At 45.0% G+C, this 23,446-nt stretch overlaps 1 protein-coding gene across 2 annotated transcripts in view; it reads left to right on the plus strand.

The window, feature by feature from the left end:
- The window catches only part of LOC124043338 (thrombospondin type-1 domain-containing protein 7A-like), a 232,093-nt gene that overhangs the window by 138,050 nt on the left and 70,597 nt on the right, over positions 1 to 23,446 (plus strand). For both annotated transcript variants that reach the window (XM_046361855.1, XM_046361856.1), the window contains exons 8-17: positions 707 to 953; positions 2,403 to 2,518; positions 4,470 to 4,602; positions 4,971 to 5,074; positions 6,359 to 6,553; positions 7,062 to 7,328; positions 12,663 to 12,841; positions 13,549 to 13,554; positions 13,767 to 13,900; positions 14,129 to 14,282. In XM_046361855.1, the coding sequence (XP_046217811.1) occupies positions 707 to 953; positions 2,403 to 2,518; positions 4,470 to 4,602; positions 4,971 to 5,074; positions 6,359 to 6,553; positions 7,062 to 7,328; positions 12,663 to 12,841; positions 13,549 to 13,554; positions 13,767 to 13,900; positions 14,129 to 14,282 (1,535 nt within the window). The remainder of the gene's footprint in view (positions 1 to 706; positions 954 to 2,402; positions 2,519 to 4,469; positions 4,603 to 4,970; positions 5,075 to 6,358; positions 6,554 to 7,061; positions 7,329 to 12,662; positions 12,842 to 13,548; positions 13,555 to 13,766; positions 13,901 to 14,128; positions 14,283 to 23,446) is intronic.

Genomic DNA, 23,446 nt, shown 5'->3' on the forward strand with positions numbered 1-23,446 from the left:
GACCTTCCCTTCGGGGCCTGGTATCCCAGCTTGACAGAGCCTGCTAATGTTTGACATCCCATCGTGGTGAGGGGTTGTTAAGGGTCACACACACACAGATACGATACAACACACACACATGACAACGATCTGTGGTAGGGATGGAAAAGGGGTCACATGTGGTCCACCTGGTGTCCAAGATACTGTCAGACCCCGGGTCAACTAATCTCCGTTGTCTCCATCTCCATGACTGCTTTCCCCCAAGGGACAATATTGGTTTATTTAGCTCTGACACTGCTGTAGTAACGTTTTTAACTCAATGAGTGGAACCAAAAATAGAAGTTAATCCTTAGAGCACAAGACACAGATGTATCAATTGAATGGAAGTGGAGAAGGCTTGGATGATCAGAGACAAACAGCTTAACTTACTCACTTTCTCGTTATGATAAGATGACAACGTTGTCAGCTCAGGCTCAATAGTCAGTGCAACTTACGAAGCTTAGAAAATAAACCCTATTGGCTGAGCTGTCTTGTTCCCAGCGAATCAAGGCAAACCACACTCATGTAACTGAGTATTTGTATTTATTAGGGATCCCCATTAGTATCTCCTGTATTTGAATGTGGTGTTTGTGCTTCTGCTTCCTCTTTGGGGTCTTTTTGACAACTGCTGTTGGGGTTTATAGATACGTTTGATTGATTGATCATTTGGTTGTTGTGTGTTTGACAGGCGGGGTCCAGTGCCCCAACAGCAGTGCTCTCCAGGAGGTGCGGAGCTGCAACGACCACCCTTGTACTGTGTACCACTGGCAGACAGGGCCCTGGGGACAGTGTATCGAGGACACCTCGGTCCCCTCTGCCAACTCCACAGGGGCTCGGGCCGGAGTTGGGGGAGGGGACTCCTCGTGCTCTGTGGGGATGCAGACACGGAAGGTCATCTGTGTACGGGTCAATGTGGGACAGGTGCCACCCAAAAAGTAAGAGTTTCTCCTTCAAAATAAGAGTTTATTTTTTCTAAGTAAGAATTCCACCTTCAAAGTAAAAATAATAATAATACATTGTATTTATATAGCGCTTTTTAAGCACCCAAAGTTGTAAGAGTAAAAGTTTTTCCTTCAAAAAGATAACTGAATACCAACATAAGTAGTATATGAATATAATATTTGTGTAAAGTGAGAAAGGAATATTTCTGTTCAAGCAAATTACAGAAAGTAAATGCGAGCAGAACGGTTATGCTTATGCTGATTTGGCATAATAAGTATGCAGGGTTCAATAAGCCTTTGCTAAGCATAAATCAAAGCACCAATGCACAGAGCATTTGTCCCAGTATCTGTCTATGGAAGGAACAAAATCCTATTGTTACCACTGTCTGACTGGCTGCATAGCTGTGAGCTGATGGGTTCCCTGACAGGTTTCTGCCTAGGTTCCAGACATTTGTTCTAAAGCATCTGGGTTCTCCCTCCCTACCACCCTTAGGGCATCTTAGGGATATGAATTATATTGAATTATCTATTTATTTATTCAGCTTTAATAGAAGCATTATTCTGGCAGGATGAGCTGGAGCTACTAGGCTGACTGGGGACGGGCTAGATCCCATGCTGGGTATGGAAATGAGCCTCAGACAGTTTTATTCCGGCAGTTTCTGATTCTCCCATCCAGGGTTTTATTTTACCTAGCTACCACTTCACACTAGCACACAATGCTTCTCATAGTTACAGCTGCTGAACTACTATCACTTAATACATGACACATAACTTAACACACCCACTAGGTTTGGAACAATATACTAATATACCGTGATATCAAATAATGAAATCGTATAATGTCATAACTGAAACGTGTATGATATGCTAATGTGTTCATTACCATTTAGAACATGAACAAGTTAACACTGTTACAGTGGGGATATGGTATTCAAAGCAATGTACAGTAGGGGCTCAATCTGCAGCCCTAAAACCAATGATTCACAATATACTGGGAGAATCCCTGCAGCATTCCTTAGACCAATGATCCCGTACTGATATATAGCGGAAGCGGTGATATTATGTTGACCAGACAAATATGCATTCGTTAACAGAAGCGGTATATGCACACATCTCGACACATTTAGATATTGACACATTTAAGCACCCCAGTCTCAGCTGAACACAGCGCAGTATGGTTATTTTGGCTCTATCATGTGTCTGTGCATATGCATCTAGCACAGGGGAGTCAAACTCATTCCATGGAGGGCCTAGAGTCTGCCGGTTTTAGTTGTTTTCCTTTCAATTAAGACTTAGACAACCAGGTGAGGGGAGTTCCTTACTAATTAGTGACCTTAATTCATCAATCAAGTACAAGGGAGGAGCAAAAACCCGCGGACACTCGGCCCGCCGTGGGAGGAGTTTGACACGTGATCTAGATGATGTGATTTCATGTCATTTCAGGTGTCCGGAGAGTATTCGTCCTGAGACAGTCAGGCCTTGCCTCCTGCCATGTAAAAGAGACTGCAGCGTCACCCCCTACAGCGACTGGAGCGCCTGCCCTGCCATATGCAAAGCAGGTACCTACTAGCTTTTTCAAACTTCTCAAGAATACACAGATATAGAACAATATACAGCTGAACAACACATTCAAGTACACACATATATTGTTTGTTGTCTATGGCAAAAATGCAACTATGTCAAGAGATGTACAATATGCCAAGCAGGTACAGCCTATTATTCTCAAGTATAGATTACAGTACACACAGATACAGAGCAGTCTGTCCATGGCAAAAAAATGCTCATGCTCATGAGATGTAGCCTATGCCTTGTGGTTTTGAAATGAGCATGCGCTTCAAAGCACTTGAAGGAATTCCTTACAACAGAGAATGCTAAATAATAGTGGGTCTGTCGTTAAGTGTTAACTTTCTGGTTTCTACAGGCCCCGACAAATCTGATAAACAAAACACTTGAACAGTTATGGAATGGTTACTCTTCTCCTCATCATATGTTTCAGTTTGAGCTGAGAAAACAATTAGCTAAGTCAGAACCATAACAGGAACCAGCGAACGCGCATTGTTGCTTGGCAACATTTTTCTATATCAAGAACTAGTACAAATGCAGCTAATCAGCTAAAAGTGCTGTGCCATTTATGAAGCAATTTGCTGCAACACTGCAACAACCTCTTTGTGAGCTAGAACACACTTGTTAGGATACATGTTTCTGTGATTTCAGGAGTGAGTGTTATATTCATGAAATACCTGACATGATTACTCTACAGAAACATCTGCTAAGCAATACTTTATAGGGTCTAAAAAACAGTCCCTCGGCTTGTTTTCCGAGTCTTCTATCCTTTAATCTCTCTGCTAGTAATCTTGCTGGTATTATTTCACATTTGGCACACAGGTCATCTGGCTTTACTATGAGTATATGGTTATGGATTTATCCTTCTCCGGTGAGAACAGATCCTACCATATAAATACAGTATCTATCTCTATCTACTGCAGCTAGCTAGCTCTATGGATCCTACATTGCAACATGGATATGGCCACTGTATTATGATCCTGATAGGGATATGGATTACTGCCTGTACTGTATATAGCCTAGATATGTGACCCGTTCCAGGAAACTAGGTGTATGTCGGAAGTCCCGACTTCATAGGAGAGCCGTTTGAATGGAAAAAAAATGTTTTTTTTATCAACATTTTTATCTGGACACTTTCTGTTTACCTGGATTGCTTCCTTATTGTAGGCTACTACTTTCACCCCTTTTAATCTTTACTTCTCGCTGTTTAGCACATGACCTCACATGTAATCCTTAAAGAGATGGGTTGGGCTGGCTTAAGAGGGTGTGAACAATGCTGAATGGATGTAGACAAAGGAGATGTCTCCAGTAGGTACCAAAACATTCAAAGGCCCTTTTCTCAAAAGTGAGTTTACAAGTTTATCAACTTTCAAAGCAGAATTACATTCCCATTGTTCCTAAAAAATGTGGTGTATGTTATACCATCTTGTAGTTCTGTGTCTCTACTTTTTACCATTGAAAAAAAAATCTAATTTCTAATAATATCGAATCCAGGTGGTGAGTCACATATGGACTTCCTGTAGTAAGGACAATATAACCTCACTGAGGTGGGTGGACACTAGCACATAAGAGAAGCCCATATCAATCAATATCCCATGCTTGATTTCATTACCTTCTCTCAGAACTGGTCAGGAAAGTACATATCTGCTGTAGAACACTAAACTAGAGAGAGCTGGGAACCAACTGTGCTCCTTCATTATGTTTCATTGTTGAGCAAGGTTAATGACACACAGCTGCTAAAAGTCAACAGCGAACAAAACACACTTGTTTTACAAGGACCTTTTCAAGGACCTGTGATTTGCATTACTCAAGTACGTAACAGGCATTCATCATAATCATTTTGCACTTCCAGGCCCAATGGAAGTTGCTTGAGTGTTGCTGTTATTGCCTCTGTCTATTGATTGGGACAGTGTGTGAATAAAGTGCTTTTCTATTGGTTCTTATAAGGCGGCAACACGAAAATGAAACAGAACAGGAAACGCATCATCATCCAGCTGCCGGCCAATGGGGGACAGGACTGTCCGGAGGTGTTGGCCCAGGAGAGAGACTGTGAGGTGCCGTCTGTCTGTCTGGGATACAGGTAAGGCTCCATCAGCATCCAAAACCACTCTACTCACTGGGTAGTCTCTCTTGACTAAAGAGGAGTCAAGTTAACTACTATCTTAGAACAAAGGGTGCTATCTGGAACCTAAAATGGTTATTCAACTATCCCCATAGGAGAACCCTTTGAAGAATCATTTTTGTTTCTAGGTTGAACCCTTTTGAGTTCCATGTATAACTCTTTGCACAGAGAATTTAAATGAAACCCAAAAGGTTTATGCCTGAACCTAAAATGGTTATCCAATGGGGACAGCCAAAGAACCCCTTTGGAAGCCTGTTTTCTCTGAGTGTAGACCAAGACTTTGACTCTCAAGATGACTGAGCTGTGTTCTGTTTCTTGTATTGCAGGTGGAAGACACACAAGTGGCGGCGATGCCAGTTGGTTCCGTGGTCCGTGCGTCAGGACAGTCCTGGAGCTGTGGAGACCTGTGGGCCTGGGCTGCAGGCTAGAGGTGAGCAACAAAATATTGCATGCACTAGCTACTCCATTTGATTCTGGGGATGAAGTGTTCAAATCTGTACTGACGGAAATAGTAGAAAAGACACGAGAGACTACCCATAATCTGGTAACTATTGGATAAAGGTAGATACAGACACTTCTAAGGGTTCCGACTTGGTCACATTCATACAGTCTTTCAAATATTAGAGTTGCGCTTGATTTACCTTGCCTTTAACTTGCATGGTACTATGCATGTGACTGAGGAAGTGTGTGGGATTGTTGATGGGATCAAGTGTATCCGTCCGACTCCCTGAAAGAGCGTGTGAGAGGGAAGTGAGGCATCACAGTAACGCCTTGGGCGGCATGCATCTTTCATCTCCTTCTAGATGTTACACTGGGACTCAGAGGAGGATGTGAAGGTTAAATAACCTCTATCCAAACCTCTTCCCTATAGCCGTACCAGGCGTGGATTATTTACATTAAGGTTCAAACACAAAATGTCCATTCCGGTGGATTGCTTTGTGTTGAGCTTACATGCATCTATCTGACTTCAATTTACAAAATGGCGACAGTCAGTGAATTGAAGGCAGAAAGTTCCTCTTCCACTCCTTGCACCAGACCTCTATTAGCATCTTGAAGATGGTAGAAGGCCATTATCTGATCAGATGATGAGCACTTTTCAACCTTTCTCTTCACACTCCACATTAGGCCCCATTACCTGTAATGGTATATGTGTAGAAATTGACGCAGGTGGAGAGACAATTCAATACAGAGCTCTTACTCCTCCTCACTCAATGCTATCTGGTCTGTTTGGGTGGGAAAGTCAATAGACATTACACTATGTTCAGTTTCATCACTTACCCTTGTTCTCACCTCTGTGTGTGTTTCGAACTGAGAGAACCAGAGACAGAGAGTGCGCATGAAGTTGAACCCTATTCCCTACGTTGTGCACGAATTTGGAGAAGATCACTACAGGAAATAGGGTACAATTTGGAATGCAATGTAGTTAGTCACACCACATAGCAATGAGTCATTCCAGATCCCACAGTGACAGTACTGTAGGTTAATCATCACTTAAAACACTTTCAGGTCCTGATCACCTGTGATGGGACTGTCGTGTTTACCTCCAAATGCAGCCAGAGTGCATTAGCCAAATGAGATTGGGCCAGCAATAAAAAGTGGCCAACGTGTACCAAAGCTTCCTGCCTCACACCATCCCAACCTCCACCACCACATCATTCTCCTTTCTTTCTTTCTTTCTTTCTTTCTTTCTTTCTTTCTTTCTTTCTTTCTATAGCTGTCTCATGCCGGAAGCAAGACGGGGGTCAAGCGGACATGGGAGCATGTCTGAAGTTTGCCAGCTCCATGCCCTCTCTAACCCAGCCCTGCCAGCTCCCATGCCAGGACGACTGCCAGCTAACCACCTGGTCTAAGTTCTCTTCCTGTACACAGGACTGTGTGGGCGTCAAGACCCGCAAGAGGATTCTAGTGGGTGAGTGGACTGGAGTAGGTCGTATAAATAATAATATATAATAATATGCCATTTAGCAGACGCTTTTATCCAAAGCGACTTACAGTCATGTGTGCATACATTCTACGTATGGGTGGTCCCGGGAATCGAACCCACTACCCTGGCGTTACAAGCGCCATGCTCTACCAACTGAACTAATTAACTTAGTCCTCTTTGTCTCCTTGAGGGACATAATGTGACTGGAGTCTGTATTTGGTCACAGCTTGCAAGTACAGTAGAAGTAATCTCTAAATACTCATCTCTGTCCTTAATCTGGATCCAGGATACCGGCTTTTTAAAACGTTAATTTAAATTCTGGCCAGATCATTTGGCAGCCAATGCGGAATGACCTCATTCTGGGCTCTCACCAGTTCAAACGATGACCAGTCGGTATGTGCTGTTCTCCGGCAGCTGTGATTTAGACATAGGCCGACTGCATATCAGTTTTTATTGATTGCCTGTCCTCCCTTCCTCCCTTCACTCTTCCCAGGAAAAAGCAAAAAGCAAGACCAGTGTAAGAACACCCAGGTATACCCCCTCAGTGAGATCCAGTACTGCCCCTGTAACAAGTACAACGCCCAGCCCATGGGGAACTGGTCGGACTGCATCCTGCCTGAGGGTGGGCGTGTGGAGGGCCAGCCGGGCATGAAGATCCAGGGGGACATCAAGGAGTGTGGCCAGGGCTACCGCTACCAGGCCATGGTGTGTTACGACCAGGACAACAGACTGGTGGAGACGTCACGGTGCAACAGCCACGGTGAGTCCTAAACTTCTCACCAACATCCTATGATTGTCCATGTCTATAAGCAGTAAGTCACCTCGCTATGTATGATGATGTTATGTTGGTTAGTCTACCTTTGTCATGGTGCAACAGCTACGGTGGGTCAACCTCTACCATCTCTCATTAACTCACATAAAGTTGTATGCATTAAACATAGCCACTGTGATTCATACAAGGTGTCTGAATTTACAATAAAAGGCATGCTCAGTGATATGACATCATCATACACAGTGGGCCACTTCCTGTTCCAGAAAACAACAATGATCAGTGTAGAGAAATACAAGACAATGCAATTGGAAACACTTTGGTTGTGGTCTTTGGAATTCTCATCAATTTGTTACAACCTCTTATTGAATACATTTAGAGAACATTGTTTCGTTGTTCTCTCCGTCAAGAGAATAATTAGTCGATCATTTACATATGTGTTCTATTGATTCGGCTCCATTCGACCTAATTTGATGTCAGACTGTTTCTCTCATCTCACTGTCCTTTTCAGCATCCCTTGATTGTAAATTCAAAAGAGAACAAATCAATGTGGTAACGGAGAGGATGCAGGATGCGGTCGCTCCGCCCCCTAGCCCAAATCTGTCAGGGGAACATCAATCACATTTCAATCAATCTCATTTATTTATAAAGCCCTTTTTACACCAGCAGATGTCACAAAGTGCTTATACAGAAACCCAGCCCAAAACCCCAAACAGCAAGCGATGCAGACGTAGAACATCAGAGCTGCTTTCTTCCCAAAGTGTTAGCATTCAGGGATACACAACAGCATCGCCATCCAACCGATGCAGAGAAGAAATGTAGGAATCATAGCGGTGTCGTATCGTCCATGTTAACCCGAGGAAGACGCAGCGCTTTATCAAAGGGTTTGTTCTCTGTGTAAACCCAAGCCTGTGAGTCATAGCTTCACTTGCAGTATGGGGCCTGTCGTGTGGTTGATGGTGTAGAACTGTGACGTCATGAGACGTCACAAGCTATTGCTATTGTATGTGTAGCTCTCCAACACCACTGTGCCTTAGACGTCACACTAAGATTCCGGTGCCTTTTTTCCCAGCTTAAGCAACCATAGGAGATCAGGGATGGTGCTATATCTATACACAAGTCACTGGTATTGTAGCTCTATTGCTCCAACACCACAACCAACCTACCTGATTGGCTCCCACACGTACTATGGATTAAATTATAACATTTTTTATAATAATTTATTGTATTATCATTACAAACAAAAAAGGAAAATAAGTTATATTAAAAAACATTCAAATACATTAAAAGGTATATGGTTACCTACAGTGCCTTGCAAAAGTATTCATCCCCCTTGGTGTTTTTCCTATTTTGTTAAATTACAACCTGTAATATAGATATATTTTTATTTGTATTTCATGTAATGGACAATCACAAAATAGTCCCAATTGGTGAAGTGAAATTAAAAAAACAAAAAACAGAAAAGTGGTGTGTGTGTATGTGTTCACCCTCTTTGTTATGAAGCCCCTAAATAAGATCTGGTGCAACCAATTACCTTCAGAAGTCACATGATTAGTTAAATAAAGTCCACCTGTGTGCAATCTAAGTGTCACATGATCTTTCACACGATCTCAGTAAATATACACCTGTCCTTAAAAGTCCCCGAGTCTGCAACACCACCAAGCAAGCGGCACCACCAAGCAAGCGGCACCACCAAGCAAGCGGCACCACCAAGCAAGGGGCACCACCAAGCAAGGGGCACCACCAAGCAAGGGGCACCACCAAGCAAGGGGCACCACCAAGCAAGAGGCACCACCAAGCAAGCGGCACCACCAAGCAAGGGGCACCACCAAGCAAGGGGCACCACCAAGCAAGGGGCACCACCAAGCAAGCGGCACCACCAAGCAAGGGGCACCACCAAGCAAGGGGCACCACCAAGCAAGGGGCACCACCAAGCAAGGGGCACCACCAAGCAAGGGGCACCACCAAGCAAGCGGCACCACCAAGCAAGCGGCACCACCAAGCAAGGGGCACCACCAAGCAAGGGGCACCACCAAGCAAGCGGCACCACCAAGCAAGCGGCACCATGAAGATCAAGGAGCTCTCCAAGCAGGTCAGGGACAAGGTTGTGGAGAAGTACAGATCAGGGTTGGGTTAAAAAAAGATCCACAACTTTGAACATTCCACGGAGCACTATTAAATCCATTATTAAAACATGGAAAGAATATGGTGCCACAACAAACCTGCCAAGAGTGGGCCGCCCACCAAAACTCAGGCAAGGAGGGCATTAATCATAGAGGCAACAAAGAGACCAAAGATAACCCTGAATGAGCTGCAAAGCCCCACAGTTAGAGATTGGAGTATCTGTCCAAAGGACCACTTTAAACCATACACTCCACAGAGCTGCGCTTTATGGAAGAGTGGCCAGAAAAAAAATAAGCAAACACGTTTGGTGTTCGGCCAAAGTCATGTGGAAGACTCCCCAAACATATGGAAGAAGGTACTCTGGTCAGATGAGACTCAAATGTATCTTTTTGGCCATCAAGGAAAGCACTACATCTGGATCAAACCCAACACCTCTCATCACTCCGAGAACAACATCCCCATCCCCTGAAAGTTGTGCACGCTCATGTTTTTTTGTCTTTTTTCTTGTTTGTTTCACAATAAAACATATTTTTCATCTTCATAGTGGTAGGCATGTTGTGTAAATCAAATGATACACCCCCCCCCAAAATTTTTTTTTTCTTAATTCCAGGTTGTAAAAAGGCAACAAAATAGGAAAGATGCCAAAGGGGGTGAATACTTTCACAACATTAGCATCTTGCCAACTTTTTTCCAACTTTTTCTATATGTGAAAGGTGTTGCCGACATCAAAGCCTAAACTTTTATTTACGCGACCTGACCTAGTCATGATCAGAAACATTTAGCATGCAGTAATGTAGCCAATCAAGTGTAGGCCTGTTATTTTGCTCGATGACGAGCCTTGCATGCTTTTAAAAGTATAGATTGCTGTTATTTACTATTGGAATCTTGATTTGATTGACTTAACCCTTATTTTACCATGTAAGTTGACTGAAAGCACATTTTAATTTACAGGAACGACCTCGGGAATAGTTACAAGGGAGGGGAAGGTGAATGAATGAGCCAATTGGAAGCTGGGGATGATTAGGTGACCATGATCACATGAGGGCCAGATTGGTAATTTAGGCAGGACACCGGGGTTAACACCCCTACCCTTATGATAAGTGCCATGGGAGTCAGGACACCTTTTTACCATTCTATCCGAAAGACCCAATAACTGAGGAAAATAATGCCTCCTACTGGCCCTCCAACAATGCTCCCAGCAGCATCTGGTCTCCCATCCAGGGACTAACCAGGACTGATCCTGCTTAGCTTCAGTAGCAGCGGTGGGATGCAGGGTGGTATGCTTTCTCTGTAAGACCCTATGCCTGCTCTGTAACAAAGTGAAGTTATAGAGATAAAACGTGGATCAAAAAATCATGGGCTTCCCTTGGGATCTGTTTCAAAATATCAGTTTTTTAAATGACAGCGGATCCACATGTTGCCATGGCGTAAATTGTGTGGGAAATTTTGGGGGGGGGTATTTATTCTGTTATATTTCATTATATTCTTAGCCTGCTATAAAATATATGTGTGTTGACTGTAATCATGATAGCCTAAGCGTGTCTTGTCTGATTAATGAACAAAATAACTCTTGAGTTCAAACTCAAAATATGCCATTCTTTTATTTTATTAGTCGTATGTTTCTTAGGACCTGCCTACAAACTATTAATAGTGGATTTGTTTGTGATGTGTATATTTAATGGATTACCGGCATGTGCACTGGAGATAGAAAAGGCTTACCCCAGCAAGAACGTGGTAAAAAACGGGACTGTATGAATTGGGTTCTAAAAAACATTTTACAGACAACATACCATACAGTCTGTCTGTAAATGGTACTATAGTGACAATTTGATTCCCTGCTTTACGTGGGCTTGGCAGGATGGTTCCATGTTAAAACAGAAAACGAGGCTGGCTGGAAAGGTTGACAGTGAGTGATATGAGTGTGAGTGAGATAGCAGGTTCTGAGAAGCAGTGACCAACAGGCAGACTCTTATTGCCAGTGGCATGACAGTAGTGGGGCGGCCACTAACAATATAGAGGGATTGTCTGTCTTACAGTAGCTTCTCTGCTACAGTATACTGTTGGAAAAAATGGTGCTGTATAGAACCGAAAGGGTTCAATAGCTTGTTTCAAAATTGCTCTATATAGAACCACAAAAAAACTAAGCAAAATATGCTGTGTATCTGTAGTAGTGTTACTGTATCATAAGAGTGTCTGTAACTTACACAGGTCAGTTCCTCAGGAATTGGATTGATTTGATTTGTCTTTTCATTTTGGTTAATTGTTTCCAAAATGTTGTTTTTGTGGGTCTTTTAGGAATAGTAACCAGGTGACTTCCTTAAAATGTAGAGGAAAAAGCCCAAATACAACTGGATTAGGGGGCAATCAATTTGGGCAACAAAAAATATCCCTCTAATAACGCTGTTAGTCTTAGTTTTTTTTAAATGTCCTAGAGGAAAATAGACAACACTGTTTGTTCTTCTGATCTGATCTTACTTAAGCAAGTTCACAAACATACATTTACTCAATGTTTAATAGTCTAAGAACAAAAGAATGCACTCTAAAATTCCTAATTCACAGTATGTTAATGTATTTCCACTGCTGAGGATTCACGCAGGTTCCTGTGTTTTGTGTCACAACTTGTGACCTTGCTCCAGTATCAGTAGTAATAACACTCAAAACAGCTAAGACCTCTGACCTCCCTGCTCTTTCAGTGGACACATGAGGCTCAGTAATCCACCCTTTTGCCCAGATAAAAAGAAATAACAAGCCGAGAGAGAAGCACTCCTGCCAAAACTCCCAAAATCATGACCTCTCTCTCCCGTCCTCCATCTCTCTCTCTCCCTCCATTTCTCTCTCTCTCGCTCTCTTTCTCTTGCTCTCTCTGCCTCAGTTTCTTTCTCTCTCACTTGCTCTCTCACTTGTTCTTTCTCTCTCCCTCTCTCTGACTCACTTGCCCAGAAAAACAACAGTCTTCTAAATCGCACAACAGGCTGCTGCCCTCTTGTTCCATTGCATTTGCCAAGCTACAGTAAACAGTGGAATAATGCTGTTTGTTGCACAGCGCTGCCATCTCAGTTCTTTATAATCCTCTCTGTGGCTTTTCATCCGTATCAATAGGAATGTTGGATTTAGCTTGCTGCATCAACAGCTGTGTAAACTGATACAGATACTGCCAGATGATGAAACTATACTGATGCCTAGTTGTCTCTGTGGTTTCAGGTTATATTGAGGAGGCTTGCATCATCCCCTGTCCGTCTGACTGCAAGCTCAGTGAGTGGTCAAACTGGTCACGATGCAGCAAGTCCTGCGGCAGTGGGGTCAAAGTGCGTTCCAAGTGGCTGAGGGAGAAGCCTTACAACGGTGGTCGACCGTGCCCCAAACTGGACCATGTCAACCAGGTGAGTGGGAGACATTCATCACTCTTGGCCCTGTCTAGAAATAACCACTAGCCCTTACCCCAAAGACATTTGTAGAGATCTGAGAGGATTGGCCAGATTTTTTCCATATTGCTTAAATTGATAAACTCTACTCAGATCTCCACAACTTAGTGTCTAGTCTCTTGGGGGTAGAGGATAATGGATAAGGGTTGTTTCTGGGCAAGACTAGAACATGGTAGAGGGTAGAGGTCTCTGGCTTGTTATAATGTTTAATTAAAATACTTTGATTATGATTTAATGCATTAGATTAAAGGAACCATAACAGTGTTAATTTTTTAATGAAGCCAGAGTGGACATCTTTCAGTGTTTCATTCATTAGCTGAGTTAGGGCTTGTACACATTTACATTTTAGTCATTTAGCTTACAGGAGCATTGAAGTTTAAGGTTAAGGTTAAGTGCATTGCTCAAGAGCACATCGGCAGATTTTTGCACGTTGTCAGCTTAGGACTTCGAACCAGATACCTTTCAGTTACTGGCCCAACACTCTAACTGCTAGGCTACCTGTAAGATTAAGGAAGGGGAAAGAACTGTGAACTCTATGCTCCTACAGAGAAACAAGGGAACATGGTGTACTGCATTCTAATAATCCTATATTTAAACACTCACTGTCTGTTTCCCCGCTATTATTGTCCTCTTTTCCTTGGTGTATGAACTGACCCCATCCACAGGCTCAGGTGAGTGACTTTTTGTACAGATCAATGTATTTCTTCTTGCCGTGGGATGGATAATAGTGTGGGAGTAAATGTAATGAATGAGTTTTGCGCGAGCACAAACCTGCTCTATACTATTTCATCATATACAAATGTGTTAAAATACGTGCATTTTTGCTATGGGATGGATGGTGGTGTGACCGTGGGTGGCTAACTGTGTAGTGGTCTCTCACAAGGTGTATGAGGTGGTGCCCTGTCTCAGTGACTGTGGTCAGTATGTGTGGGTGGCTGAACCCTGGAGTGTCTGGAAGGTCAGCAACGTGGACCTGAAGGAGAACTGTGGAGAAGGAGTGCAGACCAGAAAGGTCAGGTACGGACGATCAGCTCTTATAGGTACAACAGCCTATTTGACTTAATCATTTAAACTCCTAGTGAACTGAAGGACCGCGACAGTCTTTCCAACTAACCCTGTTCTGTGACGTTTTCTTAGCTTCATACATTCAAGGTGATTCCTGCCTTCATCTCGCCTTCATCTCCTCTACAAAAACCAACGATAATTTTATCAGTATTGCTAACCTATCGTCCCCCCTCTGTCCAGGTGTATGCAGAACACTATCAATGGGCCGTCGGACCCTGTGGAGGATTACCTGTGTGACCCAGAGGAGATGCCTCTAGGGGCCAGGGACCGCCAGCTGCCCTGCCCTGAGGACTGTGTCCTGTCTGACTGGGGGGCCTGGAGCAGCTGCTCACTGGTATGGACAGATGCTGACAACCTTGTTGTTTTAGCACCTATTTTATCCCTTTGCAATATTTCCGATATTTTGTGTTTTCTGGGTTTGGTTAGGAGCAAAGAAAAGTCCATCTCAGTAGGTGGACCAGTGCAGGACTATTCTAATCTGTTATATTCTAAGGCTGTGGTGCTGAATACACTCAAAACAAGCGTAGACTGCTTAAAGGGTTAACTATTACCTGAAATACCTGTTGTGCTACTCACCGTGGATCTCTGTCTCACACCTTAACATATAATAACTGGCCAATCATGCCAAGTCTCCACTTTCTATTTAACCTGTTTCGGCCATATTCCCATGTTCAGAAATGTCATTCACAGCAGAGCTCTTGTCAGCAACTTTCACTTTGGGTTTTCACCAATTTACAGTTGTTTACATTCCCCAGGACCCATTTCTCAATACCTAGTTCAATTCTTCAAATCTCTTCACACAGTTCTCCTAACCAACTTTCAGCTTGGCACAGCATTTCACATCTAAAATGCACTAAAACTACCAAAACACTTCATACGTGTCTCAAATCAACACATTGTTCCATAACACAAGCAATTGTTGTTACCCAACAAGCACACTTTGTCACTCATAAAACAATGATCTAAAACACACTAACAACAGGTAGCATTACACAATGTTTTCTTTTGTAAAAATTCTTTACAAAACAAGCATGACACCTCTCTACTGTTTAGAATACACTGCAGTATATGTTACAGGAATTAATCAGACATGATGCAATATGCTTCAATATGTTTTATGTCATTTTTTGGCATTGAGTGATTCCAAAATACAATAATTTGTATATACACCATCTACCGACACAGATACAGTAGCAGTGCTAGTCAATTATGTCTTCTGCATTTGGCCGCAGGTTCTCACCCACACCATCTTACGTCATCTTGGGCAATACACCTGGGAAATAATATTTTGGCATGCCTGGTCCATCCCTGACAATCTTCTGCAGATATGTCCAGGCATCCAGCATTCATTGCGTCCAGGAGGGACATTTGATCATGTGGATGGTGGTCATAAACCTTCCACCTCCATAAGGAAAATAATTCCTCTATGGGGTTGAGGAATGGAGAGTAAGGTGGGGGGAGAAGTGACACCATCCTGGGAGGGGCTGAAAACCACTCTGTGACTGCAGGAGTGGTGAAATGCCACATTGTCCCATACAATTACAAACGTTGGCCGATTTCGCCTCACTGCACCCCTTTCCTCACCTGACACAACCTTCCATAGAGGTCATCCAGGAATGAAATGAGACTCTCTGTGTTGTATGGCCCAATTAGTGGTTTGTGTAACAGCCATCCATCAGAGGATATTGCTGCACACATTGTGATGTTGTCACCCCTCTGGCCCGGGACATCCACTGTGGCTCTTTTCCCAGTCACATTCCTTCCTCATTGTGATGTTGGCACCCCTCTGGCCCGGGACATCCACTGTGGCTCTTTTCCCAATCACATTCCTTCCTCGCCGCCGTGTTTTGGCCAACTTGAAACCAGCCTCATCCACAAAGATGAATATGTGGGGTGTTTGCCTGGCTTCAATCTCCATGACTCTCTAAAATAAATCCACAAAGGCAACATAAGAGTTAGGCTATTACGGTAGTTTACATTATGCCTAAAAACATGCCATGGTGTGCCTCTGCTCTGTTCGGTTTTGTTCAAAACCAGTTCTGTATTTTATACTCATCTTTGAGTATACATATTTGTTCCTGAGTTGCTTGACTCGTTCAGAGTTCCTCTCAAAGGGGACAGTGTACAACTGCTTCATCCTGACTTGATCTTGTTTCAGGACTCTAGAAATAGTTGTTATGCTTACATTGTGAATATTCCAAATGTAATGTTGTCTGCCAACGCTCTGTTCCGAATCTCTGTGAGTTTTATGCCATTGTTTCTGATGACCATATCAACGATTGCAGTGAAAATGTCATGCAGGTGAAAGAGGACCCAAACGCGACTTAACAGAAACAGAGTTTATTAAAGTCCAAAACGGAATAACAGAAATCCTCTAGACTCGTAGAGGGGAAACAACTGGAGAAGCGGCCACAGACTGCAGGTCGCTTCGGGTAGGCGCAGGCCGTAGTCGACTGAGACACCTGCTCACACGCAGCATCTGATGAAGGCACAAAACACGACAGGACAGGGTGATACACAATCACGGCAAAAACACGACAGGACAGGGCGAAACGCAATCACAGCATGGTGAATACAATACAAGGAACCGACGGAACAGGAACGGATCACAAAGGAATAAATAGGGACTCTAATCAGGGGAAAGGATCGGGAACAGGTGTGGGAAGACTAAATGATGATTAGGGGAATAGGAACAGCTGGGAGCAGGAACGGAACGACAGAGAGAAGAGAGAGCGAGAGAGTGAGAGAGGGAGGGGGAGAGAGAGGGATAGAACCAAACAAGACCAGCAGAGGGAAACGAATAGCATGGGGAGCACAGGGACAAGACATGACAATAAATGACAAACATGACAGTACCCCCCACTCACCGAGCGCCTCCTGGCGCACTCGAGGAGGAATCCTGGCGGCAACGGAGGAAATCATCGATGAGCGAACGGTCCAGCACGTCCCGAGACGGAACCCAACTCCTCTCCTCAGGACCGTAACCCTCCCAATCCACTAGGTATTGGTGACCCCGTCCCCGAGAACGCATGTCCATAATCTTATGTACCTTGTAAATAGGTGCGCTCTCGACAAGGACGGGAGGGGGGAGGGAAGACGAACGGGGGTGCGAAGAAAGGGCTTAACACAGGAGACATGGAAGACAGGATGGACGCGACGAAGATGTCGCGGAAGAAGCAGTCGCACAGCGACAGGATTGACGACCTGGGAGACACGGAACGGACCAATGAACCGCGGAGTCAACTTACGAGAAGCTGTCGTAAGAGGAAGGTTGCGAGTGGAAAGCCACACTCTCTGGCCGCAACAATACCTTGGACTCTTAATCCTGCGTTTATTGGCGGCTCTCACCGTCTGTGCCCTGTAACGGCAAAGTGCAGACCTCACCCTCCTCCAGGTGCGCTCACAACGTTGGACAAACGCTTGAGCGGAGGGAACGCTGGACTCGGCAAGCTGGGATGAGAACAGAGGAGGCTGGTAACCCAGACTACTCTGAAACGGAGATAACCCGGTAGCAGACGAAGGAAGCGAATTGTGAGCGTATTCTGCCCAGGGGAGCTGTTCTGCCCAAGACGCAGGGTTTCTGAAAGAAAGGCTGCGTAGTATGCGACCAATCGTCTGATTGGCCCTCTCTGCTTGACCGTTAGACTGGGGATGAAACCCGGAAGAGAGACTGACGGACGCACCAATCAAACGACAGAACTCCCTCCAAAACTGTGACGTGAATTGCGGGCCTCTGTCTGAAACGGCGTCTAACGGGAGGCCATGAATTCTGAATACATTCTCAATAATGATTTGTGCCGTCTCCTTAGCGGAAGGAAGTTTAGCGAGGGAATGAAATGTGCCGCCTTAGAGAACCTATCGACAACCGTCAGAATCACAGTCTTCCCCGCAGACAAAGGCAGACCGGTAATGAAGTCTAAGGCAATGTGAGACCATGGTCGAGAAGGAATGGGGAGCGGTCTGAGACGACCGGCAGGAGGAGAGTTACCCGACTTAGTCTGCGCGCAGTCCGAACAAGCAGCCACGAAACGGCGCGTGTCACGCTCCTGAGTCGGCCACCAAAAGCGCTGGCGAATAGACGCAAGAGTGCCTCGAACACCGGGATGACCAGCTAACTTGGCAGAGTGAGCCCACTGAAGAACAGCCAGACGAGTGGAAACAGGAACGAAAAGGAGGTTACTAGGACAAGCGCGCGGCGACGCAGTGTGCGTGAGTGCTTGCTTAACCTGTCTTTCAATTCCCCAGACTGTTAACCCGACAACACGCCCATAAGGAAGAATCCCCTCGGGATCAGTAGAAGCCACAGAAGAACTAAACAGACGGGATAAGGCATCAGGCTTGGTGTTCTTGCTACCCGGACGGTAAGAAATCACAAACTCGAAACGAGCGAAAAACAACGCCCAACGAGCTTGACGGGCATTAAGTCGTTTGGCAGAACGGATGTACTCAAGGTTCTTATGGTCTGTCCAAACGACAAAAGGAACGGTCGCCCCCTCCAACCACTGTCGCCATTCGCCTAGGGCTAAGCGGATGGCGAGCAGTTCACGGTTACCCACATCATAGTTGCGCTCAGATGGCGACAGGCGATGAGAAAAATAAGCGCAAGGATGAACCTTATCGTCAGACTGGAAGCGCTGGGATAGGATGGCTCCCACGCCTACCTCTGAAGCGTCAACCTCGACAATGAATTGTCTAGTGACGTCAGGAGTAACGAGGATAGGAGCGGACGTAAAACGTTCTTTTAGAAGATCAAAAGCTCCCTGGGCGGAACCGGACCACTTAAAACACGTCTTGACAGAAGTAAGAGCTGTGAGAGGGGCAGCAACTTGACCGAAATTACGAATGAAACGCCGATAGAAATTAGCGAAACCTAAAAAGCGCTGCAACTCGACACGTGACCTTGGAACGGGCCAATCACTGACAGCTTGGACCTTAGCGGAATCCATCTGAATGCCTTCAGCGGAAATAACGGAACCGAGAAAAGTAACGGAGGAGACATGAAAAGAGCACTTCTCAGCCTTTACGTAGAGACAATTCTCTAAAAGGCGCTGTAGAACACGTCGAACGTGCTGAACATGAATCTCGAGTGACGGAGAAAAAATCAGGATATCGTCAAGATAGACAAAAACAAAAATGTTCAGCATGTCTCTCAGAACATCATTAACTAATGCCTGAAAAACAGCTGGCGCATTGGCGAGACCGAACGGCAGAACCCGGTACTCAAAATGCCCTAACGGAGTGTTAAACGCCGTTTTCCACTCGTCCCCCTCTCTGATGCGCACGAGATGGTAAGCGTTACGAAGGTCCAACTTAGTAAAGCACCTGGCTCCCTGCAGAATCTCGAAGGCTGATGACATAAGGGGAAGCGGATAACGATTCTTAACCGTTATGTCATTCAGCCCTCGATAATCCACGCAGGGGCGCAGAGTACCGTCCTTCTTCTTAACAAAAAGAACCCCGCCCCGGCCGGAGAAGAAGAAGGCACTATGGTACCGGCGTCAAGAGACACAGACAAATAATCCTCGAGAGCCTTACGTTCGGGAGCCGACAGAGAGTATAGTCTACCTCGAGGAGGAGTGGTCCCCGGAAGGAGATCAATACTACAATCATACGACCGGTGAGGAGGAAGGGAGTTGGCTCGGGACCGACTGAAGACCGTGCGCAGATCATGATATTCCTCCGGCACTCCTGTCAAATCGCCAGGTTCCTCCTGAGAAGTAGGGACAGAAGAAATGGGAGGGATGGCAGACATTAAACACTTCACATGACAAGAAACGTTCCAGGATAGGATAGAATTACTAGACCAATTAATAGAAGGATTATGACATACAAGCCAGGGGTGACCCAAAACAACAGGTGTAAACGGTGAACGGAAAATCAAAAAAGAAATAGTCTCACTGTGGTTACCAGATACTGTGAGAGTTAAAGGTAGTGTCTCAAATTTGATACTGGGAAGATGACTACCATCTAAGGCAAACATGGGCGTAGGCCTGTCTAACGGTCTGAAAGGAATGTTATGTTTCCGAGCCCATGCTTCGTCCATGAAACAACCCTCAGCCCCAGAGTCAATCAAAGCACTGCATGTAGCACCCGAACCGGTCCAGCGTAGATGGACCGACATAGTAGTACAAGATCTAGATGAAGGGACCTGAGTAGTAGCGCTCACCAGTAGCCCTCCGCTTACTGATGGGCTCTGGCCTCTTACTGGACATGAATTAACAAAATGTCCAGCAACTCCGCAATAGAGGCACAGGCGGTTGGTGATCCTCCGTTCCCTCTCCTTATTCGAGATGCGAATCCCTCCCAGCTGCATGGGCTCAGTCTCAAAGCCAGAGGAGGGAGATGGTTGCGATGCGGAGCAGGGAAACACCGTTGATGCGAGCTCTCTTCCACGAGCCCGGTGACGAAGATCTACCCGTCGTTCTATGCGGATGGCGAGAGCAATCAAAGAGTCCACATCTGAAGGAACCTCCCGGGAGAGAATCTCATCCTTAACCACTGCGTGGAGTCCCTCCAGAAAACGAGCGAGCAGCGCCGGCTCGTTCCACTCACTAGAGGCAGCAAGAGTGCGAAACTCAATGGAATAATCCGTTATGGACCGTTCACCTTGGCATAAGGAAGCCAGGGCCCTAGAAGCCTCCCCACCAAAAACTGAACGGTCAAAAACCCGAATCATCTCCTCTTTAAAGTTCTGGAATCTGTTAGAGCAATCAGCCCTTGCCTCCCAGATAGCTGTGCCCCATTCTCGAGCCCGGCCAGTAAGGAGTGAAATGACGTAAGCAACCCGAGCTCTCTCTCTAGAGTATGTGTGGGGTTGGAGAGAGAACACAATCTCACACTGCGTGAGAAAGGAGCGGCACTCAGTGGGCTGCCCGGAGTAGCAAGGTGGGTTATTAACCCTGGGTTCTGGAGGCTCGGCAGGCCAGGGAGTAACAGGTGGCACGAGACGTAGACTCTGGAACTGTCCAGAGAGGTCGGAAACCTGAGCGGCCAGGTTCTCCACGGCATGGCGAGCAGCAGACAATTCCTGCTCGTGTCTGCCGAGCATGGCTCCTTGGATCTCGACGGCAGTGTAACGAGCGTCTGAAGTCGCTGGGTCCATTCCTTGGTCGGTTCCTTCTGTCATGCCGGTGAAAGAGGACCCAAACGCGACTTAACAGAAACAGAGTTTATTAAAGTCCAAAACGGAATAACAGAAATCCTCTAGACTCGTAGAGGGAAACAACTGGAAGCGGCCACAGACTGCAGGTCGCCGGGTAGGCGCAGGCCGTAGTCGACTGAGACACCTGCTCACACGCAGCATCTGATGAAGGCACAAAACACGACAGGACAGGGTGATACACAATCACGGCAAAAACACGACAGGACAGGGCGAAACGCAATCACAGCATGGTGAATACAATACAAGGAACCGACGGAACAGGAACGGATCACAAAGGAATAAATAGGGACTCTAATCAGGGGAAAGGATCGGGAACAGGTGTGGGAAGACTAAATGATGATTAGGGGAATAGGAACAGCTGGGAGCAGGAACGGAACGACAGAGAGAAGAGAGAGCGAGAGAGTGAGAGAGGGAGGGGGAGAGAGAGGGATAGAACCAAACAAGACCAGCAGAGGGAAACGAATAGCATGGGGAGCACAGGGACAAGACATGACAATAAATGACAAACATGACAGAAAATCCTACCTCTCCCACCTGTGGGAGGCAACCGTTGGGTCCTAAGCAGAAATACAAAAACAATTACACATAAGTGGGTTTGGAGGCTTTGCTCAATGTACTTCTGTAATGTGCAGTTCAGTCAGATGCCCTTGCAGAATGCACATCTTACCTGTTGTTTTGCCGGAAAGATTTGCAGATTTGGCTACACTCTCAGACCAGCCTCTCTCATTGATAGACCATGATTTATTACATGATCACTTATAGTAGCCATAATCTCATCTGAGACTACAGCTCTTGATCTTCCTCTCAGTCTTCTTCCACCCCGCATACGTACCCCCCCCCCCCTCCCAGCCACTGTCAACCACTTCTCTATCTCTGTCTGGGTCCATGTTAAAATTACAGTACAGAATTATTCCTAGAATATCCCCTTATGTATAGATGGTAATGAAATTGAAAGACTAACACCTGGGTAGGTGTTCAACTACAATGGGAATCAGCCGTGGTTGGTCTAATTGTTTTGATAGTATTTCATTTTTTAGATTTGGAGTATATTTTAATAAGGTATTGCTGTATAAATGTAGCTAATTGCTGTCTTATTCAATTTTGTGTTATGTTAGGTTTTGAACTTAAGTTTAACAGTTTTGAAAAGAGTATGTATGGTTGTGTCTGAGTGAGAAAAAAACTCATGAAATTTGTGCCAAAGCAATGAAAAATGAACAGCAGTTTAGCCCACATACACTGCTGTTGTGCTCACTGTGTGAAGAGTTTTGAAAAAGTCACCTAAGTATTGAGGAATGGGTCCTCGCGATTGTAAAAAAAAAAAACTGTAAACGATGGCCATTTGGTACATGTGATTCCCCTATTGGGTTCTCACCAGTTTAGAATGATGTCATTGGTAAGTGTGATTCTCCTGTTGGGCTCTCACCAGTTTAGAATGATGTCATTTGATAAGTGTGATTCTCCTGTTGGGCTCTCACCAGTTTAGAATGATGTCATTGGTAAGTGTGATTCTCCTGTTGGGTTCTCACCAGTTTAGAATGATGTCATTGGTAAGTGTGATTCTCCTGTTGGGCTCTTACCAGTTTAGAATGATGTCATTGGTAAGTGTGATTCTCCTGTTGAGTTCTCACCAGTTGAGAATGATGTCATTGGTAAGTGTGATTCTCCTGTTGGGCTCTCACCAGTTTAGAATGATGTCATTTGATAAGTGTGATTCTCCTGTTGGGCTCTCACTAGTTTAGAATGATGTCATTGGTAAGTGTGATTCTCCTGTTGGGCTCTCACCAGTTTAGAATGATGTCATTGGTAAGTGTGATTCTCCTGTTGGGCTCTCACCAGTTTAGAATGATGTCATTGGTAAGTGTGATTCTCCTGTTGAGTTCTCACCAGTTGAGAATGATGTCATTGGTAAGTGTGATTCTCCTGTTGGGCTCTCACCAGTTTAGAATGATGTCATTGGTAAGTGTGATTCTCCTGTTAGGCTCTCACCAGTTGAGAATGATGTCATTGGTAAGTGTGATTCTCCTGTTGGGCTCTTACCAGTTTAGAATGATGTCATTTGATAAGTGTGATTCTCCTGTTGGGTTCTCACCAGTTTAGAATGATGTCATTGGTAAGTGTGATTCTCCTGTTGGGCTCTCACCAGTTTAGAATGATGTCATTGGTAAGTGTGATTCTCCTGTTGGGCTCTCACCAGTTTAGAATGATGTCATTGGTAAGTGTGATTCTCCTGTTGGGCTCTCACCAGTTTAGAATGATGTCATTTGATAAGTGTGATTCTCCTGTTGGGCTCTCACCAGTTTAGAATGATGTCATTTGATAAGTGTGATTCTCCTGTT

The sequence above is a fragment of the Oncorhynchus gorbuscha genome, linkage group LG09, assembly GCF_021184085.1.
Source record: "Oncorhynchus gorbuscha isolate QuinsamMale2020 ecotype Even-year linkage group LG09, OgorEven_v1.0, whole genome shotgun sequence".
Lineage (NCBI taxonomy): Eukaryota > Metazoa > Chordata > Actinopteri > Salmoniformes > Salmonidae > Oncorhynchus > Oncorhynchus gorbuscha.